Genomic DNA, 22,931 nt, shown 5'->3' with positions numbered 1-22,931 from the left:
ATCGAAGGATGTAGTGTATCTGTCTTTCTTGTGGTGTAGAATTGAAACCTTCTTCTTTGATGGCTCCAAACCTACCTATCTGCCCACTTAGGCGCAATTTTTTGGACACGTTTGCGGCTTGTCTCGATTGTTTCGTTCAGGCAGCAATTTGAGTTGCCGGTTGTGCAGTCGATATTGCGTCTTGCAGATGTCTACGTGGCAGCGTCTTCTCTTCAAGCCCTTGTAAACGAACCCGTCAACATCTGACTGAAGCTGTTTTACCCTATTTTGTGCCTCTTTCGGATCAACAAACTTCTAAAAAATCAAGACCGCGGCACATCTTCGCAGTTTCGAAGACGAAGGATCGGTTTTCCGAGTCCTGTACTTTTCACCTAGTTCCGGCCCACCCTTGACATTCGACAGAGAAGTTTCCTCTTCCAGGAGACAGACACTCGCGAAGGATCTTTCAAAAAACCCTGCTTTTTAAGGCTACGTTTTAAAAAGGAAGACGAAGAGGCAGAGAGCGGCAGCTCCTTTCTCCCCCAGTTGACAAGCCGCGCATGCAAGAGCGACTTTAGTCGAGGCGGTCGGGGAATTTCCGTGGAAGAAGAATCGGACGCACAAGACACGGTGTGCCTTTCGTCGCGTTAGTCGGTACCAACTGGTACACGCGGTGAAGGAGGGAAAGTGATGACCTCCTTTTCGCGACCTTCCGCCTTTGTGATCGCGTGCCTCTCTTCCCTTGCTTCTGAAAAACAATTCTTCGTCCGCTGTAGTCGAGCACGTTTTTCTTGCTGGCCAAGATATGCGAGTTTACGAGTAGAGAAGTAGGGCTACACGCCGATCTGCAGCGCGGGCCGTGGGCTGCCGTTTTCGTTTGTTTTACCCGTTCTTCTCGATCAAAGTGACCTGCGTTTCGGTTTTCTCTTCGTCATTCACCGAAATGCTCCCGACAACTCGTGAATTTCTCCCGTCCTACGTGTCCGCTATGGAAATTCTAGCACTCTTTTTCCCGGGAGTTGCTCCATCGACTGTCATTTCCTCGCAAGCGAGACGAACGCCGTTCGTGGTTTTGCTCTTGCCCCTTTTTTTGTGGCATAGAAGTGGCGAATTCTGCTCAATTTAAATGCTTGAATCGACGGTTTCGCTTGGTGAGACGATGCACTCCCGCATCGCGTCGATGGAAACGAGCGACGTCGCTGTTCTTTCCTGCCTGTTTTTAAACATGGAGAAACTAATCTGCGACGTCCTCATCGGCTTGCGTGCTCCACTGTTCCCCTCTTTGACAAAAAGTTGTTTGCCTTTCTGCTTTCTCATTATTATGATCTCCCTGACTTTTTAGGTTCGACGACGGCTGTTTAAGTCGATCGTGCAGCTGACGTGAATCAAGGCTTCCTGTGTGAAACGCCGACTTTGTCTTTTCTTCTTGGAGTTCTGTTTCTCTCTGCGTGCCGAAATCCGCCGCAAACGAAGCCCTTCTGCGCCACATTCTTCCCTTCAGTAGTCACGAAGGCTCGTTTTGGAGTTTTTTCGTACAGGCGGAGTTTCACACTTTCCCTTCTCCCTAGTTGATTCTGACAGCCTCCACAAAATAGACCGTCTGGTTTTAGAGATCTCTTGCCGTCGAAACGGTGGATTCCATCGTTCTCCTCCGTCTGAAAAAGTGTTGCTTTCGTGCTCGTCTCCCCGAAGAAGACGCGCGACTTCCTCTCCACGATCATACTCCGCTGCCTCCGTCGTTCGACGGTTTTCGGGGTGGACATACACCTCGAATGAGGGGAAACGGTTTGACAGAACTTGAGCAGCGACCACTACATGCTCGGCATTTTCCTGTTTAGGCCTTTCCTCTGATTGGCCGTTTGCAAGTCTACCTCTCCTCCGTCGTCCCTCTCGTCTGCACCGCGTTTCCCGTGTGTTCTAGATATCGGAGATGACATGAAGCGGCCACATAATGCAGCCTGCGTTAGCGGACCCAGAGCACCCACGAGCCTATGGGGCTAATTATGTGTACTGCAACGGGTGTGGTATCACCGGGTGAGTCTTTGCTCGCCAGAAATGGGGGGTTTCCTGCTTGCTTCGACGAAGCCTTTGCGTATTCGAAGTCGACCGTGTGTCCCGGCTTCTCGCAAATGCTCGGTACTAACACGGCGTTCAGTTGAATTTTCGAAAGACCTAATAGGAAACGAGTGACGTCGTCTCAGATATTGCACTCTCCTCGCTTCCCTGTCGATTGTCTGAGAGGAACCACACAGGCGGGTGTTCGCTGTGGGCTTTACGTTGCACTTTCTGTGCGCCGGCGGTTTTGTCGCTGTTCCTTCAGACCGGATCGCCGCACGGCGCTCGTCTCATTGGCGATGATTCTCATTCCGTCTGTCGTCTTCATGATATGGACTTCTCCGGTACGGGCCAGCCTTTGTTGGGGGGACTTCATGGTTTCAAGGAAGCCAGACACACTTTCGGACTGTCCCTGGCCCCTGAGCTGTCTTGTCGGTTTTTGCGTCGCGGAAGCAAGACAGGGTTGCACTTCTCAGTTCCCGTTTTTCTCTGTGTTTCTAGTTCGGAAGTTTCTAGGCCCTAATCAAGGAAGGATAGCAAGCAGATGCGGCGAAATTGGCGAAAACGCAGTGTCCACACCTTCTCAGTTTTCGACGAGAAGAGGCTAAGGAGGAACGGGACGCCGTTGGCCGCGGCTCTTGTGCCTTGGGATGGACTCTTGGATCTCCTGAAGAGGCTTGTAGATATGCTGAGTGTTCTCGAAAACACACTAACGCAATAAATCTTGGATACGGGTAAATAACGACGTCGAGGATCTGAACCCGTTGCACGTTATCGGTGTGCCTCAAGTCTAAGTTCACCTTACCATTTTGGAATCTCAGTTGGAATGGCTGTTGCACTTAAAATAGTTACAGGTGCCACTTGAGTGTTTACATATACTTTTGAAGCTTCTTGTGTATTAACTAGCGTTCGATATCTAGTTACAGAAGCTATCGACGACTGGCAACGTGGCGGACTCGTGCGCATTTCCGCCTCCGATTGTGATCTCTTTGTTCTGGCTTCGTGCAGTGGTTTGCGTCCCACTTTGGAGTCGGCGTCCCGCTCACGCAAGCCCTTCTCGTTCTCTTGACAGTCTACTTCTTCAGCGTCACCGCGTGCAGCGACCCAGGCATTCTGCCACGGCATGTAAGTCCTATGCCAGAGGTGACGTGGTGTCGAGAGGTTTTCTGTTCCAGCGTTTTGTTCTACGTCTGCCTCTGGTGCCCCTGTTGTTGTTCCCCACTGCCGAGAGGTCTCCTCTGGCCCCTGCCTTTCGCGTCTCCTCCCCGTTCGTTCGTTCGCGTATCTCGCGGCGTTCTCGCGAGTGGAGGCGAAGAGAGGGAGAGGACATCCTTCTTATGAACGGACACATATGAAGTACATGGAGGGACATGTGGCAGGCGTCGGACCGACCAGAAGGACGAAAGGGGAACAGAAAGGGCATTCGCGACACTGAAGGAGTGTGTGCTCGGTGCTGAAGGCCTGAGCGGGCTTGCATGCGGCAACCAGCGAAGCAAGAGGAAGAAGTGACGATCTGGTGTAGGGGCATGAGCGACGATGCCTTGACTCCATGGCTAAGTCGTATCCGACAGCATCTGAGAATACACGTCTACATAGTTGTGGGGGCGCCTCGCGTGTCTCTGCAGTTGCATGCGCTGCGGACTTGACGGAGCTCAGGTCTACAGCATGTCGATTCGCTTATGGGCGTCGGGTGCATGCGTCCAATCGGCTTCTCGCGTTGACAAGTCCGGGCTGGCGCAGAGTGAATTGTAGTGGATTTGCTTCCTTTTTAACTGCATGCGTGTTCGGAAGTGCCTCCCACGTGTCGGGCATTTGCAGCGGAGTCCTATGAACGCGTTCGACCCTCTAACAGGAGCGGTGAGCCACCAAAAAGCGCCGTGGAAGCGTTCCTCTCCATTGATGCTTTCCCATGATCTCAAAGCACCAACACGCATGAGATGTGTCACTCATATCACCAGCGAGAGAGAGCTGCCACCGAGACAACCACAATGTTTATGATTGCTGTACACCAGCGCTCTTTGTACTGCCCCAGCTCCGAGTTTTCACGATCTGCTTTCCGTTCAGAACTGCAGTGAAAAAGACCACTTTCGTACTCAGTGCTTATACGGATGCCATCGAAATTAGGAACACAAGTTGTGAACATAGATTCACAACACACCGATAAAAGACAAGGCTTTTTGCCCGGGATACACTCAGATCTTGGGAGTGTCTTCGAATCCGTGCTAACACAACCGAAATTAGATACGGTAACAAAAACCTTTCAAGATGTCAACCGGTAGTCCAGCTCGTTGCGGCGCTGCGTCAACGTTCTTCCTTCGTCGACTCTTTGTGTTTTGATTCTGTGTTTCCTGCTTGTCCACATTCTGTCGTTCGCAGTGTGCCTGTCCTTCGATTGTTTTCTGACAGTATCGCGCTCGCCAGCCGCCTAGGTACCAGGACGTGGTGATCAACGGCAACTGCATTCGGCTCAAGTTCTGCACAACTTGTGAGTCGAGGTGGACATAGCTGGTTCTTGATTTGTGTGTACTACGCTTTGTTTCGACTTGAGGCAGATGTCCTTGTCGCACACACTTGTGTGCATGGCATGTATCTGAGAAGCGAACCTCTGTAAGCAAGCTGTACACAGTGATAATAACATAGTTAGTCTCCTTCTCAATGCTAGTCTGTGCGGAATACTCGGATCGGATTCCTGTTATGGTTAGAGCAGGAGTTGGCGGTTATTTCCTCTTTCTGTGAGAACCTAGCGATTCACGAAACTCGGTTTGCCGAGTCGCTTAAGCCTCGGAGCAGGTGTGTGCAAGTGTTGTTCATTGTGGTCACTCGAGCAGAAACTTTTCTAATGCTCATTTAGGGGCAGAATCACTTCGCCAGTCGGCTGTTACTCATTCTTGTCTTCTTCAAGGGTCGAGTTCCCGTTTCCGGTCCGTCGTTTTTCTTGGCGACCTGCAAGGTACCTCTTTTACTGGCGAGAGAAAGCTTTTTGATTTTTTTGTGTCCGTACGCCAGGCAACATCTATCGTCCTCCTCGAAGCGTTCACTGCGCAATATGTGATAATTGCGTCGAGCGATTCGACCACCACTGTCCGTGGCTCGGGAACTGCATAGGCCTGCGAAATTACAGGTGAGGCTGGAAGTAAACTCTTTCGATCTCGATGAACGTAGTTATCTATTATATTTCTTCGCTCGCACGTTCTGTAGGAAGTTAACATTCAGACGCAAAGCTCGAGGCCCAGATACCGGTTCTAAATTAAAATTGTTGACATACAGACAAACGACCATCGTTTTTGGGTGACTTTCTTCTCTCGCTTTTCGAGAAGCGTTCCAACTGTGTACACAGTCTCCTCGAAACTGGAAACTGGTGACGTGGTGCATGTGACTTTTGTGGCTCGCAGGACCTTCATCTTCTTTGTCATATTCTGCTCCCTCCTTTCGGTCTTCACCTTCGTAAGTTCTTGGTTCTGGCGGCCCTCCCCACACATACACGTATAGCTACATATGCATATTTATATATATATATATATATATATATATATATAAGGATGTGCATTTGTAGGTGGCGCACGGCACGCTCACGTGTATTAGGCTAGATTTTTAGGCTTGGCGTATCCGCGAATCAACACGTCCCCAGGTACTGGCATCGACGCGGACACAGACATTTGCGTGTGTCTGACTGTGGTGACCAGTGAAGTAGGTCCATCGTTGTGTGGAACGCGTCCTAACCCGCGCCATTTCCGGGGTGGATTCGTTTTGCCTTGGGTTTCAGGTCTCAAGTGCAGTGAAGGTTGCATTCGTGGTCGTCTGGTTGCGGGCGGACGGTCTGAACTCAGACGACGTTTTCCAGCAGCTCTGGGGCAAGGCGACGGAGTCCGTTCTGCTTCTCGTGTACACATTCGTTCTCTCGTGGTTCGTCCTCGCTCTCTTCGCGTATCACGGCTACTTGGTGAGTTGAAACCACGAACAAGAGATTGCTTTGATGGGGGTAAACGAAGTTTTTGGAGTGGACGTTTGACAGGCGGGTCGAATGGCGCAGGTGCCTGTCTGCGAACTCCTTTTTGGACAGCTTTTCTAGCGCCTCTCAGGGCACGGGCCTGCTGCGAGCGCACCTTCGCTGCAGCTCGCTTTACAAGAAATTCCCTAGGTGTTCGTCGCTGAGTCAAAGGACTCTCGTCGCTGCACCAGACCGGGCTGTTACGGGCTCTTCGCGATTTTGGTGCAGACCGCAAGTGCGACAGTGTGCAGAGAGTCGTGAACTGCATGCGCCTCACTGAAAGAGCTCGGCCGCTCGGTTGTGCTTTTTGCGCTTCGGGAATGCTACTTCACTGAGGGATTCCCGTTTCTGGCGCCGCCGTGCGTTTTTTTGCTTTCTGTGGTTCCCGGATTTCATCTGTTCTCGAACCATCCCTTGTGGAGAGCTTTCTGCTATCTTCACGTCGCTTTAAAAACCCTGGATATGCGCCTGTCAGATCGCGACAAATCAAACCACCTACGAGCAGATAAAGAGTTTCTTCTACGAAGGCAATCCGTGGAGCAAGTAAGTCTTGACTTTGTAAGTCTGTCTAGAACAGTTCTGCACGATCAGAGGGTGGCATCGTAGAAAGCATGAATCTCGTGTGACAGGCGGAACTCGGATGCGCATGGAACCCTCTCAGGCGTTGAAGCAGGCTCTAGACTAGCGGGTAGTTAAGCCTACACAACTCTAGAGAGTTCCCATGTTTCGACGACTTGGCACAGGTGCGGCTGTCTCCGTGCTTGCACCCAAAGGTGTTGGAACCTCTCTGTCGAGAAGCCAAGGAGTTGGAGTCTCCAGAGACCAGCCATGTCTTCGAGCTGTTAGTCACACCTTGAAACCCAACTGCCTTAGCGAGTAAAACTCTTTGAACAGCTGTCAACTCTAGAAGATAAATCCAGATAGTCTCGCTGACATCGCTTCGCGAGACAAACCAAAACGGAAATGTGCAGCAGCATAGTGTCCACCGTGTAGTACAATGCCCATACCTCCAGTAGTACCCAGTATGCCGCGAGAGCGGGGAAGAAGTGTTTTGCGTATGATGGAGACTCTCAGTCTGGTAGATCTGACATCTGTCGCGCCAGAGTAAACACATGGATTGTTCAAGGAGGCGGAAGCCTAAAAAAGTCTCGTGAAAGGACACAGCGCACACAGACTGGAGGCTGCTCGTTGTGCCACTGAGGATGGGGAAACCCGCGGTAGGCAAGAGTAAGATGAGAGTGTGAAATAGGAGAAGGGGTCTGCCCATTTGTTTCTTTTGTGCAAGTTCTGCTTCATGCGCCATGGAAGCGTCTGGAATGTGCGCGATTCGAGTTTCGTTTTCTGCACCCTTGCAGGGGTCTGGCGGGCAATCTGGCGGATGTCTTCTGCCGTCCGGTGCGGGCCCGATACTTCAGTCCAATGTAAGTTTTTAGAAGTCAAGAGCAGATTTTGGGTGTTGCCGCTGTCTCAAATTTCTAACTTCAGGGCATCCTTTATCATTCTCGTGTGCATGCTTTGGGGGCTTGAGTCAGAAACCAAGGACCCATCGCAGGGCAACGAGCGTCCTCTGTGGGAAATTTGTGGAGCTGCTGCCGTTTCGGATCCTTTATATCTCCTATTTCCAATTTTTACTCGCAATCGTGAAAGTCTTCTTTTTGCCACATTCGTAATGCGAACCGTCCAAGTGGTCGTATCGCTGCGAGAATAACAATTTTAAGTATGGCCTACTAACAAAGTAGAACCCGTAGGCTCGCACGTGCTGTTCTGATTGCGAAGCAGATGTTTCCGCTGCTTGTTAGACCTCACTTCGGCTTCTGTTCAAATGAAACCGAGAACATAACCCATATGGAATAACTGGAGTACCCTACGATGTCGACATCGAAGACTGCCACTCGTTCTGCGCCACATTTCCGGCTTCCTTTGCCTTGCACTTATATCGTGCTGTCTTTTCAGAATGCCCGTTCTCTGCTTTCTGGAGGAGGACGACCTGGGTCGCAGCTCCAGCCCGTTAAACGAGTTGTCGGGCGACTCTGCACGTGATACCCGTGAGGAACTTAACGGACCCTTCAGAAGCACGGTTTGCTGTTAACCAGAACAGATTTCTACCCCAGTGGCATCCCGATTTTGATAACTCATTATCCGTATACATACATCTACTCATTCACGAAGAGCAGGACGAAATGCATGCACCCGCGTACGTATGGGCAAACCTATCTAATGTTATACAAGCTAGCCGTACACCAAAAATATACAGAATGTATGGATTTACATGTATATGTATGTGCGCGTATATATGTGATTGCTTGCGAAGCAGCAGATTTGTGCCCCGCAGCGTTCAGAGGCATGTGGTGTGTGGGAGCCTCTGGATGCATGTCTCGTTTTTTTTTCGGATTTGTTGCGAGCGTTTCCTTTGATGCGGCCGCGTGTCGTTTTCAGCGTCTCCGTTAGCCCGGGAAGAGTCGGCGCATGCGTCGGGGAGTGCCGACTTAGACGTGCCACTGAGTCAGCGGCCCTTCGCGAACAAGCGTTCGCCGAAGGGTGAAGAAGGAGGACAGGCTGAAAAGCCAGTGTCTTCGGTTATGGGCGCCTCGTCATCTGGCGTTGTCTCCGACAGTGCTGCGGTGAGAGACCCGAGAGGCGGCGAACTCGCCAGCGACGGTTCCGAGGAAACCGCCGCGCAGGCTCTCACCACTTCATTTCCGGCGCCGTCTTGCCCCACCTCGCTCACCGAAGCGGAGGCGCCTCCTGACGTCTCGATGCCTTCTGGCGCTGGCATAGCTGACTCAGGCGCTCTTGCGCAAGAGGCGGGATCAGACCAGAAATTGCTGCAGCGTTTGTCGAGGAAGCGACAGAGCGAGGCCGAGAAAGAGGCCGCAGCACAGCTCAGACAGAAGGCAGACGCGCGGAAGAGCGGCGACCGTAGGAGGCAGATTGGCGGCGGCGGTCGCGAGAAGGGAGGACGGGGAGAACGTGACCTGGGTCTCTCTTCAGGCAAGAAAGAGGACGACGACCCAGTGGATGGGCTAGAGAGGCGAGAAACCAGGACGCCCGTGGAAGGCGAGTCGCGAAACAGAGCGGGCGCGACGGAAACGTTGCGGACGAGGCCACCGACAGGTCACTTGCGCAAAAATGCAGGTTTCCCGGAAAATAAGGTGGAGTCCCCTCGTACTCCGCAGCAACGTCCCACGGCCTCGGACTCGAGGGGCATCGAACGGCGGGCTCCTCAAGAGGGTAAGACCGCAAGCTCGCGACCCACCCAGAGGAGAGAACCTTTCAAAGAAACGCGAGACGCAGACAAGGCAGCTGTAGCGACACTTCGGGGAAGGATAGCGTGTTTCACGTTGAAGCGAGCGAAGGACTTGGGTACGAACTGAGCCGAAAAGCGCACCGGCAAAAACACACACGTAAGGGTTGCTCGTTCTCTGGAAATACATGGATATACTGCCGCATGTCTTCAAGCACCTAGATACATAGGTGCATATGATAAATATGTACATGTATATATATGTATATATATGTTCACATATGTCTTTCCATGAGCATGTCGGTTTCCTACAGCGAAAAGCACAAGCGAACCAGCGTCAGGATCCACTCCTGGTCTTGGCATGGAGCATGCGTCCGCCCCGAGGGACCGCGAAATGCCTGGTAAGATAGATACAGCGGGAATGTCGGGAAAAAAAGAAAACAGAAAACCAACGTGTCCAACATTTTAGCTCGCTTCTCCTTAGGAGGCACCCAAGCGGGTGTCGACTAGGGAGAATCTCTGACCACAGAGGCAAGACATGTGGCAAGCCAGAGATTGTACATGGCGTTTGAAACACGCATGTACAGCTATCTCAATGACAACTGCGGCTTCGAATTCTATGACCATGAATCTATTTTGGTCGTTTTGTATGTACCTGATCAAAGATTGACATGTGCCTAAGCAGCGCACCTAACATGTTCGCGTGCAGAGTTACTTTCCAAAAAGATAGGGGGAGTGACGCACTAAGGGAGATAATTTTACGCATCGCTGACTTTTTCGACACGAGCTACCGGGAAGAGCTGTCTCCAAATACCTCGTCCTTTGTGTCTCTGGTTTCAATGCTGCCACGCTACCGTGCATCTTTGTGCCTCTCTGCGTCACTGTGTGGATATTCGGCTGGATATCTGGGTGATTCTCTGTGCGGTCGAGTTTCTGTGAGTTCGGATGCATAAATCTATCTACATGCCTCCTGCTGTACGCTGCCATTCGCCAGTATGCTTCTCCCCCGGATTTCCCTCCCAATTTGGCGTGTTTGTGCATGTCTCTTTCCACACCTTTTTTTATGTGTGTCTCAGCCTTCGCTGGTCAGCGCCTCATGGTGACGACTGCGGTTATGGGGCGTCCAGCAGATTTCGAGGGGAAGCGCGCAAACGCGGAAGGAACCCAGAGTGTTGCTTGTGAGGAGACGCCGACAATGCAGGCTCTCTCGTCGCGGGCTTCGTCTTCTGCCTTGCCTGAATCTCATGCTTTTCAGACTACGCCAGGGGAAAACCCGGGCAGGACGCCAGAAGGGCCCTCTGGAGACACGACCCTGCATTGTACAGCAGCCACGGAGACAGATGACGACGGAGAGAGAGAGAGGGACGGACGAGAAGAGAAAGAAAGAGACGGAAAGATCCACAAGAACCGCCCTTCCACTGCGTTGCCTGCAGCACGCGTTGCGTGTTCGTCAGAACGTGCTCTTCCTCCTGTGGAACGAGACGCTGGAAGTGTGAGAGGCAAAAGATGTGAGGCTCCACAGGAGGAGGGCCAAGGAGAGAGGAGAATTTATCCAGTCTCTTCTCGCCCCGGCCGCCGAGTCGTTCCTTCGCCAAGGCGCACAGACGAGAACCACCACGACGGCGACTACCTCGTACATTTCAAGTCCGAAACGTCGTCTCGTTTCGCTTCGTACTGCCCACGGGTCGAGGGAAACAGTGCATTCCTGTCTCCCTTGCCGGAGGCACCAGACTGTGCAGAAGGCGTGGCTGCGTGCCCATGTGCAGAAACTGTTTTTTTCTCCTCTGGGGAGCCACGCGGCGAGGACGAGGTTAACCAGGTGTTTTGTCTGAACCAGGAGGAGGAGACGATGTGTTCTTGTTTCCCGTCGGCAGCAGCGCCGCCCCAGAGAGGTTCCACCGCCGGGGAATCTTCAAAAGGAAGAATTCGGTTTTTCTCGTCTGGCAGCTTCAGCGCCTTCCGTCTCTTCTCGAGCTGCTTCGTCGCCGTGCCAACTCCGTGGGCCAGGAACCGAGGTTCTGGGTCATCTTGGTCTGGCGCCTATCGCACGCGGTTGCCGGCTCATTCACAGACGGCAGAGATTTCACCTGCCTCCGCTTCACACTCTACACAATCGCTCTCGCATTTCCGCTCATCAAGTTCCCGCGTGCTGCAGGCATTTTCCCACGGCGGACGGCTCCCCGCCTCTGCTGTCGGCGCCGCACTCGAGCGACACCGCTCGAGTGCCAGGCGAGACCCGGAAGAGGCAGAAGGTAAGCAGGGCACCTGTCTCCCCATAAAGAAGACGGGCCCGTTTGCAGGAGGCTGCGCGCCAGGACAGTTTGTGTGTCGCCTCTCAGGCGAGGACGGGGCAGCAGGGGGCGCCGAGGCGTCGCAAAACGAGAGCTCGAGAGGGACGCGAAATACTGCGAGAAGGGAGACGGCGAAGGGAGACGAGCAGGCGGCGTGGGAAGAAGAGAACGAGGGCAGGACGGGAGGCGACAGAAGCGTCTTGACGTATGCCGCCCCGCAGGGTTGCGTTTCGGGGCCTCTGTCTCCCAGAAGGAGACAGGGGCACGAAGACCTACCGTCGCAGTCTCTAAACGTCTCGCTCGAAGACCACAAAGCAGCAGGCAACTGCCCTTCAGCTCCTGGAAGAGACACGCTGCCATGTGGACCTGCTCGCGGCATCGAGGCGGAATCCATGTTGAACACGGGTCTGGGAGAGGCGGTCGACGGCGATTGTGACGACGCGGAACGTGACGATTTAAACGCGTGTGCTAGTCGATCACGAAGCGTCGCTGGAAAGGCATGTCGGTGTCTGCCGGCAGGCGAGTGGCGCGGAGCCGCTTCGCGAGAGAGCCGTCGACCACATGTTTCGTGCGCGTTCTTTTCTGACACGCACGACGCAGCCAATTGCGATCTCGAAACGGGAAGGCTGCATGGGGAACCCGGTGGGTCTGCGGATGCTACGGGCGTCGCGCACACGGAGAGAGCGTCGTCGTGTCTAGGAGGCAAAAGAATGAGAGATCTGGTGTTGAGGTGTGGTGCGATTGCATGCGTTCTTCCCGACGACGAAGACGAGGATATCAGAGGTGGAACGGCCCAACAGGTCCAGGAGAATATGACCGACAGCTACAGCCACATTCTCCGCGAGGCGCCGTCTTTCCGGTCTTCGGCCCGTGTGGTCATCTCTCAGCGGTGGAGTGACGGGGCCGTCGCTTTGGGCGAAAAACGGGAGTATGCGATGTATGAAAGAGCCAAACACCAGGGGTACAACTCAGGAGAACTTTTCAGTTCAGGCCTTTTGGGATCCGCTGCATTTGAGCAGGAGTGACATGCCAAACATGCATATATATATGTATATATATGCATGCAATTTAGCATGTTTGGACTCGTTTCGAGGTGTTTACTCTTTTAAGGGATGTACAGTAGACGTCAGAACGTTTTACTTGCTTCGGCTGTGCGGTCTATCTGTGTCCGGTCTAAGTAAAGAGCAACAATCGAGAGAAATGGTGGCTTTTGCGGGGAGTGGTTTTATCACCAGCATGGTGAGGTCGATCTCTGAAACGAACCTCCATTCAGAAGCTGCGACGTGATCCGGGAACGCGGTATATCTGTGCGTAACGTTCCACTGAAAGATGATCACGAATATCGTGAGCATCCCGCCTTTGAATTGATTGGTGTTATTCTCGACTACTCAATCAACACACGCATGCTGCTGCGGCGAACAATCGCACGTGTCGCGCCAACTGGTCCTGTCTCAAGATGTGGGGAAAGTCGACACGCAGAGAGTTGGTGTTGGTATGACTCACAACGGTCTTGTGTGTGTGTGATTGTGCATATGTATATATATACAAGAAGTTCCCGTATCAATATAGGTGCTTATCTTGATTCACGTACTGATACACGTGGCTATAACAGTGCGCGTATCTCCGCGGATACCTCGTGGTAATGTGGCGAAATAAGCTTCCACAGCAGCTCGACTAGTTGTTGCTTGTATAGTTGAACGGGCGGTTGCTCTGCGGAGGGCCACGAGCATGCCATTTGTTTTCCTGTCGACGACTCCGTCTTGGCCACATTTATGTTCACCGTTATGACAGTAACTCCGTTCCTGTTTTTACTGGAGCGATACAGTTGTTTCATATGCAGAAAGCGACCGCAATATGAGAGCTTCAGCAGCTCTGGTAACGACTGCCGGTATTACATGCGCATGTATACATACATACATATATATATATATATATATATATATGACGTGTGCATGTTCACATATTTAGACATAACTGTAGTTCCACAGATATACTGTTATTTGTGGGTATAGATTATAGGTTTCCTACACGAAATTAATCACATTGTTTCTACCATTGTTTAGCTGCTCTTAACAAACCGTTAAAAATGTCTCCTTCACCACAGAGCTTCCCAGCAGACTATCGCAACATTTCATGTCTTCGCCTCATCTTGTTCCTGCCTATGGACTCTGCAATTTCACCAAATTCTGAACTAAATCGAGCCCAGTCAGCTGACTGCTTCGTCTAACCACATCTTCAACGAAACCCTTTGCCGTCTCCATTAGAACTGTGGAAACTGAAGCACAGTTCTGCCGTCCATCCTCCTGGTCAATATTAGGGTCTTCGTGATGCAATGTGAGGGAGTCTTCAAAGGGGTCAACACTCTCAGTGGCCTCGGAGCGTTCTGCCTCATCGTCGCTTAGAGAGGTTTCACTTGCTTTTCTGAGAGGGACAGGCTCCTGATTCCTTAACTCGCTCGCGGAAGTCACGTTACTCGGCTCCACCTCAGGCGCCAGTGAAGATGGACACACACTTTTGTTCTCTCGCTTGAGACTGTCGTCGTCTTCTCCGTGTAGCGGAGAGCTGTCTTCCGCGTGAGCGTTCTCGTTGCAGACGGAGCCATTTTCTGCAGCACTCGATGCATCTGCTACCTCTGGAGAAAAGACGATTCGACAGATCAAGGGGTAGGTGTGTGGTGGTGGCGCTATGTATGCGGGAGCCGGTTCAACCGCCGGAAAGACATGCACCCCCTGTGAAGACATTCGGCTCTCAAGTCGTGTGGGGGAATGGCCACGTTGCCAGGGCGTTATGTCAGCAGAGTTGAACAGATATTCAGGCGAAAACCTCCGCCTCTGAGTTCCATTTGTGTACTCACGCTCACCTGATGGTGACGAAGCGGTGGGGGGGCTAGGCTCCTTGTCCCCGGTTCCATTTCTCTCCTCGTCTACGTCCTCCGTGTTCTCTGTCGGTCCAAACAAACCACAGGTGTCTGGTTCTTCTTGCGGCTGTTGCGCGCCAGGATATGGGTTCCCACCATATGTTTGATCTTCTGTCGACGGCAGAGCTATTGTCTCACTCTCGTCACGGTTGTTTCCATGTTCGTCATGAGGAGGCACGCGACCCGAGTTCTCTTCGTTATTCCGTTCTTCGTCATCGCTGGGGAGTTCGTATCTGCTCGAGTCCGTGTCGTGAGGAAGCGCCACTGTAGAAATCCGAACGGACTTGATTTGTCGGCCATGTGCAGGCCTATCCGAATTTCCAGTTTCGTCTGCCGCTGGAGTCTCCGTTTCCTCGTCCTGGCTTTTGAGAGATGCATGGCGTTTTTGATCCGCCGCTTCCGCACTCGGCTTCTTAGCGTGTTTACAGGGTTCCAACTCCTCCTCGCTGCTGTTTCCGACTTTCAACGTAGCTGCACACGACTCCTTCTCACCCTCCTTGCCTAGTGGTGTGTGGCTTGTCTCTTTTTCTGCTTCCACAGTGTCGTTTCTCGTATCCTCCGTTACCGCTTTCAGCGTCGGATTCGCTCTGGCACCTTCCTCGTCCTGCTCCCTCCCCCCCTGCTCAATCACGTCCTTCAACGTATCTCTTTCGAGTCTACTTTTCCGGCGCAAATCTCGTTCTTTGCGCCGCTCCTCACGGGCTTCCCGCATTTTCTCTTTATTTAGGTCGTGTTCCTTCACATTTGCAGCAGCTGCCGCTGCTGCAGCTGCCGCTGCTGCAGCTGCCGCATTTTCCGCCGCTTGTGCCGCTGCTGTGGCTGCCGCCGCCGCCGCAGCCATGCCCGCAACCGCGCGACTTGCTCTTCGCACACTCTTTCGTTCTTTGGCCAGCATGGAACCGGTAGCGTCTACGCGGCGGCTTTTGCGCCTACTTGTTGCAGGATCGGATCCTCTCAGCCCCTCGCCGGTTGGGAGTTCTTCCCCCTCAAGAAGCTGTAGCTTCTTCGGCATCTTCGGCCGTAGGTTCTTACGAATCGCTGCCAAGTCACTCGATGCGCTGTCAAGGGGCGAAAATGTGAACAAGTCCAAGTTGTACTTCACTTTCAATTTGCAGTACAACTGGAACTCGTCATCGAAAACTACGAAGACACGCACACAACAGATGAGCAGTTAGATAAAGCCTTTGGAATGGAACACAATGCGGCATGAACAAAGGCAGTAAGGAATGTGCAGCTCTTGAGAAACATCAACAAAAGCGGGATGATCACTTTTGGTGAGGGTGAGCATTGCAGCGCGACAGTGACGAGGATATACAGACACCACGAAAAGCGCGAGCTCTGCTGGGAGCAAGGGGCAGTCGTTTGCACCTCGTTCATGCGGAGCATGTAGGCTCAATAGTGTGTTTTTAGACATCAATAATAGTTGTACACATGCATCACGATGTAATTGCATATATGCACATATGGGTAATCCTGCAAACGAATATATGTAATATATATTTATCTTTTTACACATTCACATATATACACATATAGGAACGTGACTGGCGCAGCTCAGATCTCAGTGTAACTCTGGATGGAATGTCAAGCGCTGAAGCAGCAGCCCTCCATTCGGTTCTCAGCACTATCGCACACAAACCCCCGCCGTGAGGACATCGTGCTTGCGGGTGGCCGGAATACAACTGTACATGTGAGATACTGGAGCCAACTCAACAGCGATTGAAAAAAGTTCCCAGCTAAACTGTATACGTTCGCACGCAGTGCAGATCAGGCTCGTTGACCAGAAAGTAAGACACCTCCCACGAATGAGGCAAGGGCGCGCGGATGGCAGGTTTACGTGGATACGTTTGAACCAGTATAGGGATTTCAGATCTGTTTTCCGGAGCGTAAGCATCGTATATCTGTTCCAGCCGTTTCTGCAAAACACGCAGACCGATTGAGTCGACGACGGCCTCCCATGTTTTCAAGTTACGAAAAAGGGGGAGCGTGATAAATATGTATTTTGGAGGAATGTATGGCAGCTGCTAAACGTCAACGAAGATTGAGCATTTAAAGTGCATGCCGAATCCAGTAGCTGCCGTGGGGGTGCGAAGCTTGACTAGTGGACTATCCCAGGCACCCTAAAGTGGGAAAGGACCTTTTGTTCAGTGAAGAAACAATGCGTTTCGACTGCATGAGTCTCGCGCGTACACCATGATTTAGCGCCTGTGTGAGACACGACTGACTTCAAACCCTCTGTGCCGAGGCATGGCGCCTAAGTTTCTGCCCGTGTCACTGCCTGTGTATTTTCGCTCTCTCTGTCTCGTAAGCAGTGCCCACATGTGAATGTCTATATGCATAGTGGCGTAGACCGCGCACAGTTCTACCTGGAGGAGAATATTGATTCCATTTCCGTATTTATCTCTTAGATACGCATCAACCGCCTTAGGCTTCGTCAATGCTTGCTCGGCCAGTTGCTGAGGAAACCCAAACCAACAAGAACAGTTAGACAGTTACTTCAACGAGCTTGGGGCCTAAAGGTTGACCGGTAAAACAAAAAGAATAAACTTCGCATGCAGGAGCTTCTGTCCGGAGGTGGAGGTCAAACCAGAAAATCAACGGGATTGTTCTGCATACAGCTGCCTGCCATCAGAGTGTGCATTCCAGATTCCAGATTTCCGATATACCTTGTTTTCACGCTTGCGTGTCCATCTACACAAATATCATGACACTTGTAGTGAAACAAATGTTGATGGAAACACGTATAAATATATGTATCTGTTTTTCTATCGATGTATAAATGTACTGGTACAAGTGATTTTCTGTATTCCAAACCCGTTCTTGCAACGATGTAGATCAGTCACTGGGACCTGTTACACCGCTGTGTTTTTGTCGCTGCTTTCATGTTTTGTCTCTCCCCTACGTCGATCTTGGTAGCCTCCACCGTGGCTCTGTGAACGCGGTGATACTCCGTCAGCATTCTTTCGACACCTGCGCATAAAGTCCAACGCACGCGACGCGTCTGGTGGAGTGTACAAGCATCCTCAAATTAAGCAGACCATCACTTCTTCGGAAACATTCAACGGCCATGCGTTCTGCCACGTGTGGAGTTTGAAAACAGAGAATATGGCTTCCTCGTCCTATTAATAGATCCTTCATCGGGATATTCGTATACAACACAAACTTGGAAAAAGTCAGCGGTATCATTTCGTACTTTGTTTGCGTCGGAGGGAGACTCGGTTAAGGTCGGCTTGATACCTCCGACGTAACAGGTCGTTGATTCTCTCGATCTGCAAGCAAAATGTAGTGAGCGTAATCCCATACTTCATATCTTTCTCTTAAGGTGGCGCGTTGCCGCTCCTGAGATCGTTTTGAGTTCCCCACAATGGAGAACGTCTTGTATGAGCTGATGATGGTTGTGACGTTTTCTGCTCGGCAAAATCGGATACGACTGCGAGAACAGGCTGTGCCGGTGGCCAACACCGCGTGTCCATAGGCTGCGTTTAGCCTTAAGGCGATAAGCACCTTTGTGAAACCGAAAAGGCGGACACTCTGTCTGTAGTTCGATGCGTGAAACATCCTACAGTGCCAGATGTATACGTGTCTTCGGAGACAACGTCCCTTCTTTTTAGTTCGTTGCAGGCAAACGGTGTCGCTTGGCATTCACGGAATAACTTGTGGTGAGGCTCGATGTGGAATACGTGTGTTACTAGCGTACTGCGGCTAATCAGATACAACGTTTCCCAGCAGACTTGCCTCTCCATGTGTTTCCTGAATAATGCTGTTTATCTCTGGAAGCCGAGATGGGTCGTGTTGGCGGAGAAAGTTATAAAGTTTCCTCCTGAGAACTGAGAGACAGACATATCACAGAGCGGATGCTTTTTTTACGGTGTGTTGATTGATACGCATGAAAACTACAGCCACATACTTTCCACAATACCTTAGCTTCACGTACGTATATGTGCTGAAGTTATCCTCACGGTATCTTCCCAGCCTAACGGCTGCTGGATCACCAGAAAGATTAGCAAGAAGCACTTGCTGTGTTCCACAATTTGCACTGCAGTGAAAATGGTTTACCGTGCAGTCGGTAGCCTGTATATGTATACGACAAAGCAGTCAATGACATTCCAAAAGAAACTGAGGGGCACCCATGGTCAACGATTTGGCAACCCAGAAAGAGCGTCTCAGCGAATGACCGTGTACACGCACCATCTTCCACTATCCTTCGTACATCCTGGAGGCTCTTTCCGTAGTTGGCCTTTAGTTCCTCTTCGAATTCCTGTGGCATGGGAAAGCATAAGCGAATATCACACACGGAACCAAGTGAAAATATTACGACTTTGGTCAGACGTTTGAATACAACACTCACGATACTTTGGAGTGAAGGCTGTGTCTCCACTGCCTGACATCTGGTGAATTCATTGTGCGCCTTTCTACCCACAAGCGTACATACAAACGCACATCCATCCATACATATAAACATATACGTAATTTCATAGATACGTATATCCAAACATCTGCATGCAGGAAAATGGTTTTTCAAAAGCGAGAGAGATAGTTTTCATAACCCTGTTTTCTGCCGAATCTTGATTTAAATGAACGGTAACGAGCCACGAGAAGAGCAATGGAACGGCATGGACACTACGACCTGTGAACTGAGCCCCAGGCGTGCATCAGCAAAAACAATCACCACATGCTGACTTGTGTCGAATTTTAAAGCATACAAAACCGGCACGACTAGAAGACTGGAGAACGAAAAGCAGCAAATAGGGTCTGAACTCCTGGGGTTGGGATTTGATCGCACGAGATTTCGCGGTCCTATCTTCACGAACTGCAGTTTACACGTTAGAGCTTTACGCCGCTTGTGAAAGTAAGATGCTGCACAGAAGGAAGAATTTTGCCGTGTGTAAAAACATACGAGCCGTGTGCACCTGTTCCAGCAGTTTCTGGAGACCACCTACCTCTCTTCTGGAGATATTCATTACAACCATGCCTTTCGCTTTGGGAAGCATAACAGGACAGTGGATCTGGTAGAATAGTTGTAGTTCGGCCTGAAAAGGCACACTGAAACAGTTTCATTCTTCACTAGGAGGCCACCACAAAGCCCGAAACGGTGTCTCACTTTTTGACACGGACGACTCCGAAGTAAGCCGTTCTGCCGCAAGCAGGTTTCCACTGAGCACATCTCCACCTCGATAGTTTTGCGGTTAACAAGAAGCACGTGCTGTCTGCTTTCTTCCCGAACCGGTTCGGACCAAAGCACGTCAGCTAGAACGCTAACAATTCTAGCTCCTAACACAAAAACTGTTGTGTGCTATCCACAATGCTATGCGCTTGAAACCTTGTCCGATTTGGACCAGACACGCCAGAGATGAATAGAGAAATGTGTGGTGCGTGCACCTCGATTCAGGGCACGTCATTGTGAGGCAAGCGTGGGCAAAACTGGTTTTCACCGAGTTTGATGGCTTCATGATTACACTCAATTGTTGCTCGCTTTGCTTTTCGTGAATGGCGTTAGCATGGATGGGACAGCGGTTTGGACTACTCGTTAGTTTTCAGGTACTCTAATCAGCGAATGGGAGCTCCAGTAGAGTGTCGTCCTTCGTCACCTGTCAGAAAGTGATGGAAGCGACATTCATAGCTTCGTATCGCGATACTGTGCGATCCACCGAGTCATAATCGCTGGATACTAGGAGGACAACTGCGATGTATGACTCATTCGTGCCTTGCTTTAGAACTCTCTCCTTCAGCTAGAACACCGCACGCACATCGCGAGCGGCTGAATAAGCCCGTTGTGTCCGACAAACTGCACACGCGAGCCCTTACAAGCATCTGAGAGAAGTTGGCGAGGCGCTGGCCAAAGACACGAGCTTGGATGGGCGCGTTTGACCGAATGATGCCTCCACTGATGTCTTTGATGTACCCATGCGCGGTATAAGTTTTCCCACCGAAGTTAATCTCACACTCGCCTCTGCCTATCACGCCGATGGTCACGTAAATATCTGGAGCTGACGGCGGCGGACGATGGTCTTCCGCGGCGGTGAACGAACTTGGGTCCGTCTCGTTCAAAATTATATCGGGGAAGCTCACGGCTTTGATCGGTGCTCCGTTAAGCAAAAACAGAACTGTACCGGTTCTTCGACAAAGGAGAACTCCGAGGACATCGCCCTCCTGCAGACCCGCACGAGGTATAGTTGTCAAAGTGGTCATTCCGCAAGACGCGGTTTCTTCGGCTGATACTGTTTAACATACGCATGCACGCGCATCATTATAGCTATGTGATTCACGTTCGTGTGTGCCCTACACTGGCCTACAATGCTTTCTTGTCATATATCGAATGCAGCTATCAAGAGAATATTAGCTGTGCAGTTGAGATCGGTGTCCGGATGATGTCCGCAGCTTCCTGCTCAAGATCGTGAGCAGGCTGTCTAAACGTTAGTGTACTCGCTTGAACGTCGCAAACATCCTGCACTACCGCTGTCCCCGCATCTAGTCAGCCGTGCTCTGCAAAACATGAACAAACGGTCATTCAGCGCCACCGGATGCAACTGCTTACCACAAGGGAATCCGTAACTGCTGCCGGCTCCGGCTTGCCAACATGAATGGACCCGGACGTTGAGATCGCACAGGAATGACTGAGGACCCCTGGAACATGCTTTTGAGGGAACGGATTGGGAGCTAGTCCGACGAAGACGTGAGAGAAATCCATCCACGAGGGTTGCTTTTTTCCCGGAGATTGAAGGGAAAGAAATTCTACCTCAAAGTAAAGCTCCGACTGCATGTGTATCAACATACTCACGTGTCAAGACATTTGTGGAACACGTGGTAAATACAGCCGGCGTGCCCCAAACAGACTCTGGATGATATGAGTCACGGATACGATCGGGGCGCTAAAACACAGTTTTTTCCACACACATAAAACGTGTTTTGATGGCGTATTTCGCCTCTTAGCTGGACCATGTGGCGCAGATTTGTCCAGCTCCTCAAAAATAACAGACCTTTCTCTGAATATGGGGAGTAAGGGTTACTAGACGGCTCTATGTGGGGAGAGGTGATGTAGGTCGCAGGCAGTGGTATGGGGTTTCCCGTCTATTCATCGCACTTGGACTGGCGTTTCAGAGCGGCAGCAGAACTCTCTCGGACACTAACGTGGCACTAGTCTTCGCATAGCGCTACGTACTCTAACAATCCGTCGCACACTAAGACAAGTTTTTGAAAAACTGTCAACCGTACGTCATCGGTCGACAGAATTGGCAACTGTCTGTCAAGCCATCTGCTAGTCTTTTGTAGTGGTACGGTGTACCTGGGGAGGAAGCGGGAGAGTTGACTGGAGAATAACGGGCTTCGGGTGAAGAATGTGCTTCTTGCCAGCTGTTAGATGCTCCTTGCCCACAGGGGACGAAAGATTATAAAGTTCTGTTTTTATCATAGATTCCTCGTCATCATCTTCCTCGTCATAGTTATAGGGATTCAGAGTATCGAATCGTACAGTGCAGCATCCTTCATGAATGATATCCACCTCACAGCCTCTCACAGATCGAGGAGTGTTTGTATTAATGGTAGACCCAGGAGCAATTACAAGGGCCACGGACTCCCGGAAACTGCGGATGCGGCTTCTGCCTTCGTCTTTTGTTCCGCTCTTTTCTGCTGCAAACTGCCGATCATGCTTGGACTCGACATCTACGCTAGACTTATTTGTTGCCGGCTTTGGCGGCAAGCGCATCCTCCAGCCGCACGGGCCCTTTGTCATTACAATGTTCCTGACGTCAACATTGACACCGAAAACTAGTTAGAACTTAAAGTCCTGAAACAGGTTATTATCTCTGTGATAAGCAGTTCAAATGACAGGACGGTGAAAAACAGACATCCGAACGAAAGCAGCTCACTTGCGATGGAAACCGCACAGTAGTACTGAAAAGTCACGTTTACCCCCCTTCTGGATCACAGATCGACTCAAGGCACGGCTAGTTTTTCCTGTCGGAGACTCGGTGACACAAAAACGTTAGAACACAAAAACGTACGTTGCGGCGGCAGTGTCCACTCTCGAACAGGCGCCGAACACTTCAACGGAACTGTCTATTTCTGAACCCACAGGCATTTGCATTTCTGTCTGAACCTGCGGTGTTGGGGAAATGTGTCCGCGCCATTGTAGATCGCGTCGTTAGATGCTTATGCCGTTAACTGAAGCGGCAGCTACAGCCTCATGGATGTGGGCACGCGTACCATTCAGCCTCTGTCATCTTCGCAAAGTGCTTAAGCGCTGTCTCCTCGGCTTTCTTATTACCCTCAGCTACGTAGCTAGAGGAATAGAGGGCCTCCAGGTCTACTTCGACGCCGCTGTGAAGAAACCCACCCTTTCCGCAAACGTTCCCCATCTTTTTCCGTCTCTAGTCGGTGGAGACAACATGGAATTCATCAGAGAAATAGTGGATGCCTATGAATATTTCAATTCCAAAAAGAGCCAAGTGAAGGACCGCA

General features: G+C 51.1%; 2 protein-coding genes across 2 annotated transcripts; one reads left to right on the top strand and one right to left on the bottom strand.

Moving 5' to 3' along the window:
• Positions 1–704: 704 nt before the first annotated feature.
• Positions 705–13,408, top strand: TGME49_213550 (DHHC zinc finger domain-containing protein). Its single transcript, XM_018779609.1, has 14 exons — positions 705–2,013; positions 2,300–2,378; positions 3,043–3,159; positions 3,853–3,891; positions 4,441–4,519; positions 5,041–5,155; positions 5,427–5,478; positions 5,798–5,974; positions 6,498–6,565; positions 7,378–7,443; positions 7,976–8,067; positions 8,459–9,253; positions 9,581–9,667; positions 10,343–13,408. The coding sequence occupies exons 1-14, from the start codon at positions 1,931–1,933 to the stop codon at positions 12,580–12,582; spliced, it is 4,089 nt and encodes a 1,362-aa protein (XP_018637893.1). The 5' UTR covers positions 705–1,930; the 3' UTR covers positions 12,583–13,408.
• Positions 13,409–13,716: 308 nt separating this feature from the next.
• On the bottom strand, positions 13,717–22,828 carry TGME49_213530 (hypothetical protein; the record flags this gene model as incomplete). Its single annotated transcript, XM_018779608.1, has 10 exons — positions 13,717–15,614; positions 16,312–16,390; positions 16,841–16,930; positions 17,377–17,444; positions 17,668–17,743; positions 18,685–18,732; positions 19,385–19,504; positions 20,280–20,624; positions 21,757–22,213; positions 22,677–22,828. 10 exons carry the CDS (start codon positions 22,826–22,828, stop codon positions 13,717–13,719), a joined length of 3,333 nt encoding a protein of 1,110 aa, XP_018637892.1.
• Positions 22,829–22,931: the final 103 nt, after the last annotated feature.

This window comes from Toxoplasma gondii, chromosome V (assembly GCF_000006565.2).
Source record: "Toxoplasma gondii ME49 chromosome V, whole genome shotgun sequence".
NCBI lineage: Eukaryota > Apicomplexa > Conoidasida > Eucoccidiorida > Sarcocystidae > Toxoplasma > Toxoplasma gondii.
The sequence above is the reverse complement of the archived record's forward strand: the minus strand, read 5'-3'. Positions and strand labels throughout refer to the sequence as shown.

Excerpts from the sequence above, each read along its gene's own strand:
- TGME49_213550 (XM_018779609.1), top strand. The coding sequence starts at position 1,931 with ATGCAGCCTGCGTTAGCGGACCCAGAGCACCCACGAGCCTATGGGGCT. Across the intron at positions 4,520-5,040 it reads GCTCAAGTTCTGCACAACTT|GCAACATCTATCGTCCTCCT; the intron begins GTGAGTCGAGGT and ends TCCGTACGCCAG. Across the intron at positions 6,566-7,377 it reads GAAGGCAATCCGTGGAGCAA|GGGTCTGGCGGGCAATCTGG; the intron begins GTAAGTCTTGAC and ends GCACCCTTGCAG.